Here is a 20,162-nt window from a genome sequence, read left to right as displayed (position 1 = left end):
CATGAGATCGCATGCACCTATCTCAGAGACAGGGATGTGTATATATATATATATATATATGTATATATGTATATATACACAGGTGTGAAATAACTACTTTATTCACAAAAATATCCAGCAAATGGGTATTTGGGAACACCACCAGTCTTGCCTCTTATGCTAACAGGATGTGGGTGAATTGAGACTATATCTGACATAACCCTGGTAGGATTTTACTCAGACAAGGTCAACAGAAGTCATGTCATTATGACAGACCAATTGAAAGGAAAAGATGGCCCCCTACAAAAGGCAGTTACAATTTGAAGTCTCATGAGGCAGACAAATAGGGAGTGAGGTTCTGAAACTGAGCAATGCTGAAACCCCACATCTGAAAGGATTGGTGTGTTTGTTTGGTGCACTGAGAGCAGATAGTTACACAAGGTGGAAGAAATTCATCTAAGCTGCAAGCATTATGTAAACCGAATATCAGGGAAAATAGCATACAGTGTCAGTTGGCCACTAGATAATCAGTTCATTCAGCACACCGTGATGGAGAGTAGCTTGAATCTATTTAAATTTGCTGTTAGTTTCTTTGTCACCTTCTGAATTTTTTTTTACGTGCCTATGTATATCACACTAGCAATCAGTCCTTCTAGTGGGGGAATTTAGCTCTCTTGCCAATGACCCATGTCAGCATGTAAAAAATATTTCTTCTAATTTCACTAGTACTACTCTTGAGTTTTTATATTCTCAATTTTGCCAAAATCACAGAGTTCACGATTATTACTATTATGACTGATATCTCTCATCTCCTAAAATTGGAAAGATAGAAAATGAAATCCAGACTCCTTTGAAGTACTACCTCCCTCTTTTTCCCACTGGCATTTCCTCTGAAGTGACAACTTTTTAGTTTGAGCTTTGATTCACATACTACTTCAAGGCAAAATACAGAAAATATAAAAATTTATGTCTTTTTTCCCCTAATAATAGTCTGAACTTGTCTTCATAAGATATTTCCTGACGCTTCACACATTTCCCTCCCTAGTATGAAACTCTACTCTAGTTTATACAGTCATATGCATAGACCTTTGAGTGAACCTGTAAACAACAAAATCAAAATTCCTGCAAATACTATACTTCAATTTTTCAAAAGTTTGTTGTTTTTTTTTTTTTCTCCACAATTTCAAGTATCAGTAAAAGATACAAAATATTGGACATAAATCACTTCTACTCAGTACTAGAATCTTTATATTATTTCAGGTTTTTCTTCTGTACTGTTTGTTACTTGCTGTTTGTATGCCAGATCATCCAACTTTCCTATCCTCCAGTAGCTGGGACTGCAGATGTGTGATCAATTCATTTGGCTGCATGTATTTGATGAGGAGGTATGTCATTCTCCGTGGCATATGGTACTCAGAAATTTGTGCAAGCACGTGCCAGCCGGAAAACTCATTTTACATCATGGTTCCTTCAGACATGCCTCTCTGCATGATGGTATGTTTCCCTGCTACCGTGTAACCACTTTTCTCTTTCTTTGTGATGCTCAAGGCAGGGCACAGCTAGCCACATGCAACTCCTCTCTCAATCAACTGTTTGGAAAGCATAGGCCCGTGAGCAGTCTGGAGGGGGGGGGGTTCGTGGAAGGAGACAGTTATGTAAGGTGCTGAAAAATGCGTGTGGATCAAGTAGCACTAGGATTTGTGGCCACCAGTGTTGCTCAAGAATTGGCACAGGCTTTTTCAGTGCACAAAATATTTGTTCCTGAAGGAACTATAGAATTGTTGAATAAGAGGGATGTCAGCTAATGTATTTTTTTGAAGTTGGGTAAGGGTAAACAATAGGTAGCACTATCTTGCTATGATTACTGCTGGTTAAGATGAATCGTGACACTTTTTTAGTCTCCGAGTCTGTTTTGATATCAATTGCTTACTACATCAACCATTAATTTCGTATCATTGTTATACATTGCTATCATGATCACAGAACACCCACTTATGACCAGGCAGTTCAGGTAATACAAAGAACATGCTGCAGCAGCTCAAATAATAGCTACTTCTTTCACTGCACTCTACACAGTAAAGATGAATTCAATCTTCTTCATAACAACTTTCCAGCTAACTGAGGGCATAAAAAGCTGAAGATAATGTATTTCTTTCAATGGGAAGAATGCTGTGCATTTAAAGTCCAGCAGGAGTTAAAAGCTTTGTAAGTAAAATGGTGTCATTCAGACACACAGCAGGGAGAAATAACCAAAGCTCATGCAAGCAAACTACAAAGATTGTGGAGATAGCTTTCCAGAGACTAACATAGGAGTGTGATCTGCTATGTCATTAGATACAGTCATCTGGGATGAATATATACTAAAAAAGGCAATTAATTCTAGAGAGCTCTCTTCCCTCATTATAATTAATTATTTTGTCTGGTAAATTATATATATTTCACTGACCACACTTTCAAGATATTTTAAGACTCCATTTTTTCATTTTTCTTTTCTTTCCTACAGTCTGAATCAAAAGTTCCTTCTGTCATGAAAATTCCCCTCCCAGTGCTTACGTTTCCCTGTTGTAGCAGATTTACACAGATAATTGCAGAGCACTGACATTTCATCCAGATACACTCACGAATTCTGCTGTTAAAAATATGGAAATACTGAAAGAAACTCACCAGCAAAAATAGTTCAACGAAAACCCTTCCATTAGGGCTTCTTTTCCCATAGGAAAAAAAAAAAAAAAAAAAAAAAAGCCTTCTCAGTGACTGACCTACTTTTTCTCTATTGGCAGGTTCTAAATGTAGAAAGAAAGGATAGCACTGATGACAACAACAGCAATAAAAAATTGAAAGGCTTTAAAAAAAAATTGATAAAATGAATAAAAATATCTTGCTGGGTCAACATAGTGGTCACTCATAATGGTTATTCTATGTTTTTAGGCAAGTCAAATATTAACTCGCTGAACTGTTAGCAGTAGTGTGCAATTTGTCACTTAAATGACCCTAAGTGGAAAAGAAAAGAAGCTGGAATATATGTCCTCAGATTTTAGAAAGATATACAGTGGTAATCAGGGTCTGGGGAGGAGGCACATGAATAGAACAGAAGCTCATAGAGGCAACAAGATAGAAAGTATAATAAAGTGGAGATTGTGTATATATAAATGAGACAGAAGGAAGACAGCACACCGTTATTAGATGATGCAATGTCTCAAAAGTGTGAGTATTGTTACGTAGAATTAGTGAACATACAAGGTTAAGAAAATCTGGCTAACATATTAACTTGGACTTCCTGAGGGTTCTTGATATAATTCCCCAAAACATCTTTGTAAAGGAACTAAGTGGATCTGTGATAGAAAGTCATGGAAAAAGAATAGTTAGAAAGATAGGCATAAAGGTTAGCCACAATAGATCAGTTACCACAGGGTAGGGAGGCAGCCACTGTAGCTGATCACTGTCTTCAGAAATTATCTCCAGAAGAGTTTGCTTGATGATATAACAAAATTTGCTGACAGTAATAATTTCTGAGGTAAGTAAAAAGTCAGTTTTGAAGAGGCACAGAAGGACTTCACAGTACAGATTCAGTAGACAATGCAACAGCAGATGGAATTGATTTTTGGTAAATGCTAATCATTTCAAGTACAAACTCTCCATCCCCATGTTCACATGGGGCTTTAAGTTGGCCGCTCAACAAGAAAAACTAGAATCACTGTATACAATTATGTGGATTTTTTTGCTCAAATGTCAAACAGGACAAATTATTTGAAATGGGAAACAAACCATAAGACATCACTTGCATACAGGATAGCATGCACACACCATAAATTCCAAGCAGGGAACTTGTCATTTCATCTTAAACTATGTATGTATGGAGAGGGAAGTTGAAAATCACAGGAAGAAGGGGGATATGGACTGTAAGGGTTCTGTACAACAAGAGATATCACAAATACATCGGTGGATGGTGGAGGACAGCCATTAAAGCAGTCAATAAAATTATGGCGAGACGAGGAGTTGAATTAATGAGGAATAATAATTTGCTAATTCGCATAACTCAGGAACTCAGAGTCAACCAGTGTGATTATCAGGCATACTCTTCCAAACAGAAAATATATCTATAGTATCAGAACAATCGCAGGAACATTTTCATGGAAAGTTTTAAATGCAAAAATGTCACTTAAGTATTATTAAACATGAAGCTGAAAACGACGAAGGTCAGGACCATTACACCATCTTTCTCCTTCAGTGAAGCAAAAGGGACTGATCACTGCCAGAAACAGTTAATGTTTCACATGGTCTGAATCCAGTGCTGCCTGTCTTCTGTTCATATTGAATTTGTTGTACAAAATTCATTTAATCTCTACTGTTCTGGAGTGTGCATTGGATATAAACTAATTTGGATTATTAACTATACTTTCTCTTGCTGTGCAGAAGTTTTTGGCTTATTAATTTAAAAAAAAAAAAAAAAAAAAAAAAAAAGCTATTATTTGCAATCATTATTATGCTTAAATGACCTTAGAGGGCAGAGCTTCTTTCTATATTAGAAGTGAAATCGCAATATATTCAACAAGTTAATTGCTCTTCCTGGCCATATCCTTGACATGTCAGAATATCTTCCAAATGCACTATGTAGGAACTTAAATACATGGTTCCATTTCTACTTTATTCTCAGACATCACTACTATGGTAAAAACTGTGGATTGCTAAATTATCTTTAATCTGTTTCCTGTAGCCATATCTTTTGATCTGCTTCAACTAACTGAGAGCATAAATTTAGCGAAAGCTCATTAACATGAACTTTAAAACCCCTGGAATTTTACAGTCAAAGTTCTCTAGATAGTTTTTCCACATTGAGTTTTATTATGATAGTGGCAGTTACTATTATTAAAAAATTCAAGTCAGGTTTAACCATGGAATTAATTTCTTCAAACCAGACTACTTTAAATATTGTTAAATGAAGTGACAAATATATGAAGCTATCTCAAGAAATAATAGTTTCAACTTTTTTAATAAAGAAAAAAACAACCATTTGTTATTACCCTGAAAGACTTTCAACAAAATTTATTGATACAGCAGTTTCTATGACAAAGGAGTTTTTTATTTTATTTTGCTTTGTTATTTGTTATGCTAGATGTAAATAATTACATAATTGCAATATGCAAAAATGTCACATTGATAGTTCCTTATAAGCTTCCCAACATGTTTTAAAGCTATTTAAAATGTCAAGTTTTCCAGTTCATCTACAAAAGAATTTCCTTAAATTAGACATTAATTAAGAAGCAATCTTTCAAAAACAAATGTAAATTACTTGCTATAATTTCTGTATGTATAGCTGGAGATAAATAGGATTTTTCATGGTTGGGTTCTATTAAACTATATTGAGTTACAGCTTTAGTGGGAACTGAAATTTTTTCTTTGTGGATCCCAGTATTCCAAAGACAAATGAGATCTTGCAGCTACAAAATCACAGTGGACATGGAACAGTTAAACTCTTGATTATTCAGCTTCAATTTGTCTGTTTTCCTATGTGAAATCTGAAAATGTGACCAAATGCAACCAGTGAAATTAAAGAATATGTAAATGAAGAAGCAAATGTGAATAATAACCAACAGCTCTTAGCAGATAAGAACCAGAAGACGCACTGGTAAAACTAGGGGACAAACCATGGAGATGAAAATGTAAAAGACAGAAAATGAAGAAAATAAGAGAATACTGAAAAACAAGAGAGAGAAAGGAATATTTTTCCATTAATGCTGACATAGCAAGAAATTTCTTTTGCTTAGTAAAAGAGAGCGCCCAGCAGTTCACTTAACCTTGAACCTTCACTTTGCTCTTATTTGAACAGCTGCATTTCTCTACGTGTACCATGATAAAATTGAAAACCCACTTAAGGACAACTAGTAACAAAATCAAGAGAAGGCCTTACATTAACCATTCAGTCATCAAATCAAAGGTATTAAAAAAAAGATACAAAAGATATAAAAGTCGTAAAATAAAGAAATATCAAAATATTTTTGTTCACTTGGTTATAAATAGTTGCAGCAGCTGCTGGCAAGATGAAATAGAAGTTCAACTACTTTTATTTAATTAAGTTGTTCAGATATATAATCTCACTTCCACCCACTTGTGCTTTCCATTGCCATACAACAGAGTTCTCTGGGAAACAAGGAAGCAGAAAGCTAATGAAGTCTCTAGACAATTATTTAGCTACTTTTAATTAAATATGCCAGCATGAATTGGAATTTACTAAATATTCTTCCTCTTAAACCTCTAAAACTTGATATGATCCCAAAGGTTCAAAAGGGAAAATGAAAAACAGGAAAAAAAATAACAAAAAAAAATCTTAGTAACTTCAGTAAAAATAGAATCAAATATTGTATTAGGAATATTATTGTTTAATTCATTAATGAATAAGCTTTATTTCTAAGAGGCATCAGAGTTCTTCTTAAAAGGACATATCTTTCTTATGATTCTTCAGTAGTATTTTTGACTTTAGCTAAGTTGATAAATACGTTTCATTTTTTTTAACAGCAATAGTAATACAACAGGTTCTGACCATGATAAATAAGCAAAAAGTGGCAGCTAGTAATGTGCAGTTACAAAACAAGCAGACAAGATGGAGAACACATAACATTTAAATTAGTAGCATTTGGTATCCAAAGCCAGTTATTCTAAAATCTGATGTGTCAGCAAGAAATTAATATTGGCTAGCAATATATTTTCTTACTCTGAGATACTGGCTCCATATGCTGAGTGATGACATCAAGTGATGCATACAATACCCACAAGGAGATACCCAGTTTAGGTCCATCACTTCTTCTAGAAGTACATGGAATATTTTCAATTGAAAACCATGGAACAAAAAAATGCCTGATTTATTATTCAATTCTAAAAGAATTGAAAGATAAGCTTTTGGGAGAATTCAGCACCAGTTTTCAACATATAGTTTTACATATAATAATAGCTTCATCATAACACTTTTTGATGAAGCTGTATACTTTGGAGGTAATTTGATGGAAAAAGATTTCAATTGAGTAATTTAGATTTCTTATAGACTAATTTTTTCTGTGACAGAAAGGATAAAATAGATTCCTTAAATTGGTACAACAGAGCATCTGAAGCACTTTCCAGTGAAATTACTTGAAATTAATGCTTACTGATTTTTCAGTATCTAGTAATAGTTTTAGCATTAGCTTTTTATCAGAGTATCTTCTTTAAACTCACTTTAAACTCAAATACTTTGTATTCTATTCAGTACCTCTTTCTTACTTCTTGCTCACCAAGACTCTGAAAGACCTCAGTGATATAATGCTCATATTACCTTCTGAATTACAAATAAAATGCTGTTTATTATTATTATTATTAGCTTCAATTTTAAAATTCTTACTGGCACATAAGAAGAGGGAAAACTCATTCCCTCTACATTCTACTGCTCTGTGTGCTCCTGAGAATTGCACTGTACACAGGGTAACATGCTATACCAAAATGGAAAAACCTTTAGTGGAAAAGCATGAAAGAAATGATATCCTTTAAGTCTGGCTTCTCCAGTGGCAATTAAATTACTGTCAATACATCCTTGTTCACCATTTCTGAAGTCCTTCCTAGGGCTTTGGACAAATACAATCACCTCTGGAAACAAACTTTTACCATTTCAGCTCTGAATCCTCAGGATTGGCTATAGCCCATTGACTATCACAGACTACTAGGTGTTACACGAACCTAAAGAAAAACTGGCCTATGCAGTTTCATCCCTACATTAATACAATTGGTACAAAACACTGCCTGTAAATGTTGACATTTTCTATTCCCTGCCTTCTTTCTGTTCATCTAAAATTACAGATATTATTTAATTTAAATGCTACAGGACCTGACAAGCTCAGATCAAATTCACATTTGTTTTATTACCACTGTTTTGATTAATGCAAAAACTGCAACCAGAAGTATGATCTCTCCACTCCGTTCTTTTTTTCCTTTCATAAGAGGCTATTTTCTCCTTTAGCAAGCTCTGGAAAGGGAAACAGTCTTATGCCTGCAGCTCGCTGGTGCTGTGTCCCAGGTTGCAATGATTTGCTGCTCTTTGCTGCTGCCTTCCCGCACATGCATGCAAGAAAGGGGCAGAAACAGGTTTCCAGCTACACTCAAATACACTCAAATAAAATACACTCAAATAAAAACCCTAATATTTTTCTGCTAACTCGTACTATAAACAGAGTGCATTATCAAAGATATTATTAACACAGCTACTGCTGGAGAGAGATTTAAATACAAAACAATTGAAGGAAAAGCAAAAGAAACAAATAGATGTCCTACTGAATTGTTCCTCTTTCTTGCACTGGGTTAGTGATTACAGTTTACATGGCCACTGATACTGCAACTATACTACAGCAATCACCCAAAAACAATGTGTCTTCAGCCAAATAATTTCCATTGGGTTAGCAGATATCAATAAATTAAATATGCAACACTTTGAAGTAAAGGTACTATGGAGGAGAAAGAAGGTGATGGCTTAACATATTATCAACTCCTAGAGACTCTTTGGGAGCTACCTATATAGACATACTTCATGGACTATGTGAAGGATGAAATGAGTGTTTGTAACTAACACACTTGTCTTTATTAAAATACTAATTATTCTTCACTAAACCAAAAATTGATACTGACTGCATGCAAGAACCAAGTACAGAGCCAGAGACTGGGAAATTTTAGCAGACATCTTTAAAACAGTTCACTAACCCTAATTGTTCTGTTTTTGGTCTGGAAGGATTTCAATCTCTAGTGTGGTCAGCCTGGTACATTTCACAGTACTAATTGTTACTTAAAAAAAGAAAAATATAATGTAGAAAAATGGAATCGATTTTCTTCATTGAGATTAATTGGCACCGTCAGTGAAGAATCAGCACTTACCCTGTAATGGCCAATTCAACAAACATATGTCTAAGTGCCAAACCACACGCCATTACAATTCTATAAACTCAGTTAATTGCTTCTTTTCAGGTTGAGGCTTATTTTTACGACTGAGCTAAGTTTCACATTAAAAATAACTTAGATAATTTCCATTCCTTAAAATTCTACGCATAATTTGTAGGCTGAAACACAAACATTTTTTAAAGTACATACTGAAAAGTAAGCAATATAACAACAACTGTACACTGCACACAGCTATTCCGGGCAGAAGCTGTATTCTACTCCACTGAAACAACCTCAAGTCTGGTATAATTTAGCAGAATCCACCGATCATCCTTAGTTTACTTTCTTGACAGAGATTTAGTGTAGCAAGACAAAATCTTACAAATCTTCCACACAAGCTGTTTTTCCACTATGGAAAAATGTGCTTTTTTTGTTTTGGTGGGAGGTTTTTGTTTGTTTTTGTTTTGTTTTGTTTTTACTGGCAATTTACACTTGTGAAATTTTTTGGGGTTGAAATTACTGTTTCCAGATACTAGCTTTACATTGATTATCACAGTGAAAGGAAATGTTGCTGCCAGATCTCCTCCTCTCTTTTGTTCTCCCAGTATCCAAAAAGCAGATTTCTTCCCATTTAATGTTACTGTATTTGCATGGTCTATGCAAAACAAAGAAGAAAAAAAAAGGCACTACTTCTAATTAGTTCTTCGATTTACTAAATAAGAAGAATCTGCCTATGTGTTTATCCCCTTGAGAATTTACATGCCTTGCTCACGTGAGCAGTTCACACTGACATGGAGGGATTATAAATAGTTGTTTTTTCCAGAGATTACAGAATATACTCTTAAAGTATGTGAACCAAGGTTTACATTATGTTGCTGATATCAGAATTAGTTGGAGAGTATAACTTTCAGTGCAAACACAGGGCTTATTTATTTCTGCATCACAAAACTGCACAACAGCTTGGTAACACGACTTTAAGGAGTAAATTTAAAAGAGAGCCATAGTAAAACCCTGACATACTGGTGAAAAGTACACAGAAGGTAATGGAAATCCAAATTATGCTGACAACAGCCCTCAGAAGGTTAGGGCTTTTGTACAGGAAATTCTGGACAGTTTTGTCTAGAACTGGAACAAAAAGTCAAAAATCTTCAAAGATTTTACAAACCAGAATTTTATCAGAAGCTTTGCCCTGTGGATAGCTCTTGCTCGCCATCTGTGAGGTTCATTGCTATCTGGCAATTCTGTGTGCTATCACAAGGCAACATTTGGGGTGGCTGGCCTTCCAAAGATTTGCAGCCAGACAACTCCAGACAGCTGGCTTTTGGCTGTCCAGTCCCTGGACTAAAACCGACATGAATAAGACATTTTTGTTATTGTGGACAGTCTTTCCACTCATGTAGTCCAAGGGGATATGACACAGATTAGATAAAATTACATTAAAATGTGTTCTGGTTATATATGCAAGTGGCACGTGTATTTGTTTAATTTTAATTGGGTATTAACAGAGTTAATGTTTCCCATTTAGTTTAAAGTTTCTTCTATTGTGAAGTTTCACAACAACCAGATAATCTGAATGACAGCCTATCATAGGACTTCAGTTCTGGTTTGACAAATAAAGGTTGAGCTTCTGTATCAACGGCAATCTTTCAAACTCTGGTAAGAATAGACAGGTACACGTTTTTTAGTTGACAACTGAAAAACACAATATCACAACCATGTATTTATTGACCTCCACATTGTCTTCAGGAAGAAAATATATGACACTCTGTGGGAAGTAATACTAATCTCGCAGCAATTAGCGACCTCCTTGATGTAGTAATTTAGATAATTTGTGAATTGCATGTTTGCAGATATTGAATTACGCACCTACAGTATTATCCAATTTATAATTTTAAACACAGTGATTTTACTCTTTCCTTGAATTCCACAACGATTAAACTTCATTTCTAATATGTAAGGTATCATGTTTAAAATTAAAAAACAAACAAAAGATAGAAATTACATTCTCAAAAGTCTGAAAAAGGAAAATTGGAATTTTTTTGATTATGCTCTAAAGATAGAAGATTATCTTTCCCCTAAAGAAAATATAACAGGAGTTCCACAGAATTTTATTTCAGATATTCAGTATTTTATATTAGAAAACATTCATTTCTGGAAATAAATATCAGACATGCACAAAGACATAAAAACTGAGCTAGGACCTGGCCATATAAGAAATGTGTGACACACTTGGAACCAAAGCTTTACTTCCATGTTCCAAGGCAGTTCATTGAACACTGATGCTATTTGCAGTTCACTTTCTGTTTAAGATACTGTAAAAGCATCTAAATTTAAAAATGCAAATGCAGCTCTTGCTAGCAGTACTAGACCACATTTTATTATTTTATTTATTCATTGATCTATTCAAAATTCTGTTAAGAAAACATCATGTGCTTATGAAGCTATTTAGTACAACTATGAGTTAATTCCTAACAGAGTAGAACATAAATTAATTTTCTACTAATTAAAACACTCATTTTCTTGGACATCCTCTAGCTTCCCAGTATGTGCTCCAACAAAATAGATAACCAAAATCATCAGATTCTTAGCAAAATTTTCTGAAGCTTGATGCTGTCTTTTTTTTTCTGCAGAAATTACACTGATAAAACAGAGTCTCTGTATTGCAACAGAAGACAAACAGAATGTGATCCTTTAAAAAGATAATCTAGAATTTACTAATATATATAAAATATATATTCTAATATTAAAAAAAAAAAAAAATTACCTGGATCTTCTATAGATAAGTTCTTTGTCAACCACTGAACAATGTCTGAACCTAGGAACAAAGAAATAGATATTTTTAGATTAATAAGTTTTCTCTTCCTATTCTTCTATTCCCTAGATCTATTAGTGTTATTCTACATGTAAAAGAAATCTCTATCTTTTGCTCTAAAATCACCCAGACCACTACATTAGCTTTTTTTTTTTCTTTTCAGTTTCTCCACAGCTTTGGCCAAAGAAACATACTACTTCCTCCTTTCCTTAGGTCAAGACTCATAAAACACAGAAACGTCAGATAATAGCCTACAATTTAAATAGATATTGTTGCAAAATTTGCATTAAAACCACTCTTTTAGAACTCAGAATGATAGTTTCCCTACATTCCAAATTAGGTTGCAAATGAAGCCTAGGAAAAATAAATGCAACACAGATGATTTTGCAATATATGACACTATATGCTGCAGGCCATCTCTAATAAAAAACCTCCTTGGTACTAACACGTACCATTATGAGCTCACTTAAGGACCTCGATTGTGTTCAGCTTAGCCTTCTGACTTTTTATCTTTAGCTCTTGATAGAAGTTATTTTTCTGTGGTGTTGAAGCCCTTTCCTTACAATTCCAGATTCCGTACTTCTTTATCCCTGCATTTACTGCCTATCCATTTCTTTGTATTGCGTTTCTTTCACTTATCTTAAGGCCATATGTAATTGCCGTCCTCTTAACAACTTTGATACCAGACTCCTTGTGTTTTACAACGAGTATTCTTCCAACTCTACCTCCTGCTTTCTAACTCTCTCTTGGCTGTGCACTTCCTATCACACTTCACACTTTTCATACCAAGCCAAGCTGAAGGATGTCTCATTTTTCAGACTGAAAGCTGCAGTTGGACTTCACCACTCTGAACATACTGAATTACAAAATAGATTATGTAGCAGTTTGGCAGACAAAAAAAGACATTCATGATTTAAGCAACTTTAAAAACAAAAACTGGCCTAAGGGGAAAACATACTCTAGACAGTTGGGGGTGATGTGCATGTTCTCTGCATTGCAGCATGTCTCCATTTCAGATAAGCAGTCTAAAGGAGAGACATGTCCAATTTTTAAGTTTCCTTATCCATTTCTAAGTGAACATAATAACTTCATTTTTTTAAAAAAACAAAACTCTGAAAAGTGAAAAGATCATCAAAATCAACATACGTCAATGTGAAACAGTCAAAATAATGAAATCTCACAAATAGCAATAATATAAATATTAGAATCTGCAGATTTCCCCATCACTCTCAAGACTCAGATTTCTTCCTATACTTCTATTAGTGCATAATTTTCTTTTATCTTTGTAAGACAAGGCATATAAGGCACTAATAAACCAATTCAGAGAAGAAATAAAATCTATTTTTACTCTCTTAATTGCAGAAAATAAAATTTTGTTACTTCTATTTTATTACATTTTAATGAACAGATTTATCATGTATTTTAGAAAGCCTAGCTGATTTTAATATAACTTTTGATTATACAGCAGTGAAAACTGTGGAGATTTTACAGCTGTCTCCAGAGAAATATTTTCATTACTTTATTACATCTAAATTTGGATAGATTAAACTTCAGTGGCAAAATATCTCATAGTATTTACACTGAATTATTTAAGTGAAGCAGTCTACCTTTACATGCTCTTGGACATAAACAAAATGTTTCAGATGGGTATTCCTACCTCAAAATATTATATTTTTGTGTATGTTTATAAATACCATTCCTATCTTTATTCATATGAAGTTTATCAAGCTGATGTTGGAGGAAGTATTTTAGCTCAGTGTAAGAGAAAACTTCATAGATTTCAGTGACACAGTTCCAAGCTTAAGCATATGTTTCCATCTGCTAAACAGAGAAATAATCAGCCCTAAGTATTTCCCTAAAACCTCAAAGGTCTGAGGAAAAAGTCATTAGAAAAAAAAACATAGAATTTTTTTAAACTTTTGTTTCCTTCAAATTCCTCAGGTACCCTGTGGGAAGAAATTTTCTACTTTTGATCTCACCTTAAAATGCTTCATTTCTCTTTACCTCTCCTGAACGCTTTCCTACAGTGACATATTGCAAATCTGAGTCCTCAGCTCCTGGCATCGTATTTGTGTGATCTACACATCAGAAATTTCACCTCCATATGTTACACTGTCTTCTAAATAACAGTGGGAAATAGGATTGACAATTATAGTATCTGTTTCTGAAAGATCACTACTACTGTATATTATTTTGTAATAAGCCATTTCCCCGGTACCAAAAGCCAGAATAGCAGTTTAAGTCAGCTATCACATTTGAACACTGCCATGATTTGAACTGCGTGATTTTGATGACAAAAGCTCAGGCCAATAAATATTAACATTTATATTCTCTCTATTGTGAAGGGCATTCAAGTGAAGCAAAGTTGCAAGTAGTTTGTCACACCACAAGTGAGAAATTTATCAGTCCATATTCCTTTGGGAGATCCTGTGGGCAACTCTAGTTCTAAAAAGAATAATAAAAGTACCACCTTTAATAGCTGAGTGTTTTAAGCTGTAACTTTAAGTGTCTAGTCAATAACATGATTTCATTCACTCACATTTGTCCCCTTTTCTAGTTTATTAATCATGCAAATTTGTTTCTGAAAGTGAGACCGGTACTATAATTTCTTATCTCAAGAAAAGGACAAAGCAGCAAAACAGGTAAATGTTTTAAGCAAAAACGGTATTTCACTAGAGTCCCAGATTTGAAAATTCATGTCAATTTTCATACACTGTATTTGCATCTAAAGAAAACACACAAGAATTAGGATGAAAAAGGTTACAGACTTTGTTAATTCTAAGCAAGAGCTAATTCTTACATGATAACACACCTTCAACCTTAAATCCTGAATCCTTCTCATCACCAAGGATCTATCAAAGTGATGAGGACAGAAATTGCACTGAAGCATTATCTTCATAAATGAGCCTCCCAAGAAGGAAATAAAACAGGAGCTTTTGCTTTCCTGAGTTGGAAGAGAGTACTAGGAATGCCTGATGATGTTGTCCAATGATAAAATGTCTAAATAATTCGAGCTATTTAACATATTTCCTTTTTATAATTTGGAATTACCTAAAACAAATCTTTTTAACTAGAAGGAAAAGCAGTCCAGTAGGAGGAATTACAATTCTCTACTTAAAAGAGAAACTAAAGTAGTTTGAAATCCAGACTGTAAATGCTACATTTGAGAGATTTAAAGTTACAATCCAAAAGATTAAAAAAAAAAAAGAAATTGCTACATCAAAAAGATATTCAGTTTTTGTCAGTTGCTTAAGGTGGCAGTCACTAGTAATATACAATAACAAATACTCTGTAATAACATTTTCTAAGGAGTTCCCCAACTGAAATTCCCCAGGTCTCCATGTCTCACTTCTGGGATGCAGCTAAAGGGGAAGCTTGCTTTTAGATCTCTAATGTATAAGAGATGTTACAGACCAATCACCATTTTGAAATCCAACAACCCTCACTTCTCATGCAAATTCCTGCATCAAATACAACTGAACATTATGAGGGGAAAATCCTCAGAAAACATTAGAAAACGTTTGCAGCTAATCAGATCAAGGAAATAAAATTCACAAGGTCTTATCCAAGTCCACAAATTTGAAAGACTTTCCACTTTTTAAAGGAAAGCAGCAAAAATAAATAAAATATCTGCTGATAAGCCAACTGGTGATTAATTTTAAATGAAGCAGCCTGAAAATAGCAGGTGCTGAAGCTGTCACATCTTAAGGATTCGCCAGGGCAATGCTGAAGTTATCTTTCAAGAATAGAACCTCTAATTTAAACAAGCCTCTACAGAATACATTTTAAAAAGGTGTTGATTCTAAACTCCAACAAAATTAATAGGAATTATAGATTTGTTTTTTGCTATGCAGGGATGCAATGAGTCCCTGATCTGACAAGAAAAAGGTGTAACTAGATCTGCAAAATCAAATTAATGTTAAAATGTTATATTATTTTAAAAATTTTAAATGCATTTCTCTGAGAAACATTGAAATTCTAATAAAGTGCAATTTGTTAACCACAATCACAAGTCATGAGGTTACTGAGGAACTTAACTGACCTACAGTGATCTTCATTTCACAAGAAGAGAGGTTTGATTATGCAAAAATATATATTATTTTACTGCTAAAATCTAGGTATTGTGACTAAATACTATTCGTTTTTTTCACTTGTAGTCTTCAGAGTATTTACATATAATGAAGTTCATGGGAAGTTTGGGAAGTTTTCTGCATTCCTGATACCAAAAGTAAGGATTTTGCTGCTGACAACCCAGCAAATATTGTATCTTCATGAAGGCTTTTGTCATCTGAACTCTCAAGAGTAAGCTAATCATTGCAGAGTTTCTCCTGTACTGTAAGAGCCAGGAGGCTGGGCTTGTCTAGCAGCTGCATGTTTGCTGAACGGCTTCACACCAAGTTGCAGGAACCTGGAGAACAACTTACTGTAGGGAAAGTTTAATAAACACTACACACAAAGTATCAGTTTCTAAATTTATGACAACGTGGTTGTTACTAATTAATAAGGTAAGATCACTGTCTTTCCATTGGTTTATTATTTTACTTTTTGTCAGAAGACAAGGGACGTGCAATTTCGGTTTCTTTCTTCAATACTGTTGCTTTGTCACAGTGGGTGAAATACTACAAGAAAATAAATTTAGTTGATGGTACACTTCAAAATCCTTGATCATGACTGAAAAAAAAATCATGTGCAAATGTAGTCATCATCATTTATTCAGAAACTGGAAACAGAAACTGGATGTAGATCAGTTTCTCAGCACTTGCACTTCTTTGCTCTTCACCCACTCACATAAATTGCTCTTTGATGGAGTTGGAATCTGTAAGAAAATGTCTGATGAATGGGAGATGATCTACATTCTACAAGTTTTCACGGTCACAAACCAAAGTACAGGTTATCATTGAATTATTTCACCATAAATATTTTACAGTTTCTTTCTTTCTTTCTGAGAAGTATAGTTTGTGTATCAATTCTGCATGCATACATCTGAAAGAAATCAAGTACCATACATATTTTATGGCAGAAGAGTTGAGAGAAAATAAGCAATGGCTGCCAACTCTCAATGCCAACTCTTTTGATACGCTTAACGCTCTAAATATATTTTTTCCATACTTGCATCCATATTGGTTTATTTTCAGATTATTTTTTCCTTATGTGAATCACTGGTAAGCAAAAAGGTTCACATCAGTCACTTGGTATGGCTATGGATAGAAAAGTAGACAATAAAAGGGTGTTGGGACTCCTCTCTAAGGCTTGCAGTGGTGCCTGAAGAAATAATGAGTTATTTCATGTAAAATTACAGCTCCAGTCAGTGCTAAACTGGATTTCAGTCTAATAAAAAAAATGAATTCAAGGATTCTTTCATTGCCCAGTTCCTAGATTGATGTAAGCTGGAAAAAAGTGTTCCAATGATTAAAAAAAAAAAAGAAGAAGAAGAGAGAGAGAGAAGAGAAATTACTGATTCTGTAATTCTTTGTATTAATTTAAATGCTTTCTACCTTGAATTCTTATTTAGCAGCCTTCATTTTCTCTATTCCTTTGGATTACTGGAAGACAAATTCATAGACCTAAACCAGTATCATGGTCTAACATAAGCGGCAATAGAGCTGAATTTGTAATAATTTGAATGCATTGCTGATTACATTTACATATTTAACATACTGACCTTTACTATTTAAATATGCTGGCTTATAGAAGAAAGACATCACTGATCAAAGTGCTGTTTAATTAATGAAATTTGCATCTCAACTTTCACACATCTATTTCTGCCACTTTCTCTTTTAAATTACTGATGAAAACAAATGCATAAACTTACTCTTTTGACTTATTACAATTGAAGTTGTCCCACACATCTGCTGTAGTCCCTTTACTCCTCAAGGAAGCTTGTAGCTAGTTGCAGATTTTAAAATCACATGTTAATAATACTCCTAACTGTACAGAAAATACAAAATATTTTAATGAATCTACTGCAGCACACACACACACAAGATAGTTTCCTGGATTAAAAACAGTATAATAAGCCATGAGGATTTCTTTCTCTCTTTCTCTTTTTTTTTTCTTCTCTAGTGTAAATTGACTAAGGAATTTGCAGAAATAGCCTCAAACGAATCATCTTATTGCTTTGAATCGGACGATTTCATTCCAAGCTCCAAACAATTCTCAAAAACACTCAAGCCAAGAATGACAGAAAGACATGTTCTTCTGGCTAGCATAACCATGGAAGAATAATACATCGCTTGATATTGTTCAGTTACTGAATCCCTGCTTCAGAGAGGGAAATCCATTTACTTTCATATTGCAAAAGAGCTAATCAGCTAATTCAAAAGAGCTAATATAAGATGTGAAAAATCTCTTCTAACTCCCATACCTACACAAAATCACTTACTAGTAATGTAAACAAATTCCAGTAATGTGAATTCTGCAATTACACCCTGCACCATATCCAAGCTTCAGAACAGAAATTCCGTTCAATAACCACAAAAAGAGCAACTAGTCTAATCACAGCTGTGCATCTGTGCCCACCGTTTCTTCTAAAACCACAAATACCAACAGGACAATGCTTTCTCCAAGCAAAAGGAACTGCAGCATTATTCCACCAACGTTTGCCTCTAAAGTTTCTCAAAAGACATCCTCTAGTCAGATCTCTTCAACCGCCACAAGTGACTGTTTTATAGATGACTGGGCTATGCTTAATTGGCAACATACCAGTAATGACAGATGGGACCTCTGTAATCTCAAAGCTGTTATATATATATAAGAATGATGCCATTTAGAAAAACTGTGTGCTTTGAAAACTCGGAACAGATTTTTATAGTAAAGGAATTTTTATGCTTTCCTTCAATACGTTGTAAAGCAACGTGATCTTGTTTGACTACCAATATCAATGTTCAGATGACAGAGATAATGAAAAGACTATTTTGCACATTCTTTTGGCAGCAGAAATGTACAATTTCTTCTATGTAAAAACTAACTGTGAAAAAAAAATTAGAAAATATAAATAAAACTCTGAACGCTGTAAGGTCACCTTGAAGAAATCTATTTTTGAGAAATCTTCATCACCAAGCAGAAAAAAGAAAAAGCCTTAATTCTAAAATACTTGATGTATACTCCAGTCAACCAGGAGGAGCCTAGCAGGATTATCAATGAGACTTACTTGATTTCCTGCATGTGAAAATCTTAAATAATGATAAGAGATTAAAAGCTAAGTGACTATCACTATGACCTATCCGTGTTCTCCTGTCAACCAGTTCTGAGAGAGGAAACCTTCAAATACACATAAAGACATTTGGGTAATACTAAGAGAGAAAAAGATGAGAATTCAGAAACCCATCATGTTGTCCTTCCCCCATTATGTTTGGGAACCCTCAAGCTAAAATCCATCCTCTGGTTTGCATCAGTCTTCCTGTGGAGTCCTCCCAACACCATGTGCAACTGTCTAGCACTCTTCCATACATGAGTGTACACTGCACAATTCAACAGGCAATGAAGCTGTAATGAAACCTCTGTCCCATCTCTCTCAACCCACATGCACCCCATGTGCAGGTGAGGGCCCAGCCACCAGCCAGGAGTACAAACTTTTTTTGTATCCCATTGCCTGCTGTTTCTGATATTTCCTGAAAAACAATCTTCACCCAAATCTGCTCAGATACATGCAGCTCCAGGCTTATTAACCCGAATGTGTCCATCTCAGTTTTCAGGCATTATTGTCAGAGCCCATTTTAATTGCTTTACTGGAGCTGTAACACTTTTGTGTTAAAAAGATTTGGAGATAACAGGAGAAAATAGATACAATTTACTGTCTTACTGGGAAGAATACTCATGGAGGGAGTGAAGCCCCTGGAGTCCCTTCTTTCCTGGTCTTTTATGGGAAAGAACAGCATCTAGGTGCAGCCATGGAGCACTACAGCACACACCAGTATATAAGCCCCCCATCAAGGAAAGCATTCAGATGTAGAGAAGGAAATGGTAAGGTTGCCCTTCAATTCCTGAAATTACATGTAAAAGGGGTGCAATAATGCCACTGTTCTTAGCTTGAACTCTCTAAATATTCAGGCAATATCTATGTTTTACATCTGAGAAAGACATTTTTGAAGAAAGAAAAACGCTGTTTAATGTAAATAGTTAATCTAGCTTTACTTTTAAATCTGTTAAAGTCTGTTTCACTGTGTCTTGAAGACAACTTTTTACAGAAAATAGGTAGATCAATAAGCACAAATTTTTGGAGTTCACTGTAAAGAGATACCCCAACATTACACTGATCACCTCCTAAGTCTTCTTTCTTAATTAGCAAGCAAGTTTCAACCTAAAATAAGAATATTTTATTGCTAGTTTTATGACAGAGGTCTCCACAAAGGAAAGCATCACCAAAGCACAGGGTTGGGTTTGCTCTCCCCTGCACATTTAAATTCTTTCTTCGTTCTACTAATTCAGCAGTAGCTGAAATTTCTAAATACACATTACTTTAGTCATTTGAATTGCTTTCTTT

At 34.4% G+C, this 20,162-nt stretch overlaps 1 protein-coding gene across 1 annotated transcript in view; it reads right to left on the bottom strand.

Moving 5' to 3' along the window:
* Positions 1-20,162, bottom strand: part of RGS7 (regulator of G protein signaling 7) — a 227,026-nt gene that overhangs the window by 85,315 nt on the left and 121,549 nt on the right. Inside the window, exon 3 of the mRNA XM_085219651.1 lies at positions 11,633-11,683. Within this exon, the coding sequence (XP_085075777.1) occupies positions 11,633-11,683 (51 nt within the window). The remainder of the gene's footprint in view (positions 1-11,632; positions 11,684-20,162) is intronic.

The sequence above is a fragment of the Meleagris gallopavo genome, chromosome 2, assembly GCF_905368555.1.
Source record: "Meleagris gallopavo chromosome 2, MGAL_WU_HG_1.1, whole genome shotgun sequence".
In the NCBI taxonomy this organism is placed as follows: Eukaryota; Metazoa; Chordata; class Aves; order Galliformes; family Phasianidae; genus Meleagris; species Meleagris gallopavo.
This window is presented reverse-complemented; position numbering and strand designations above follow the sequence as displayed.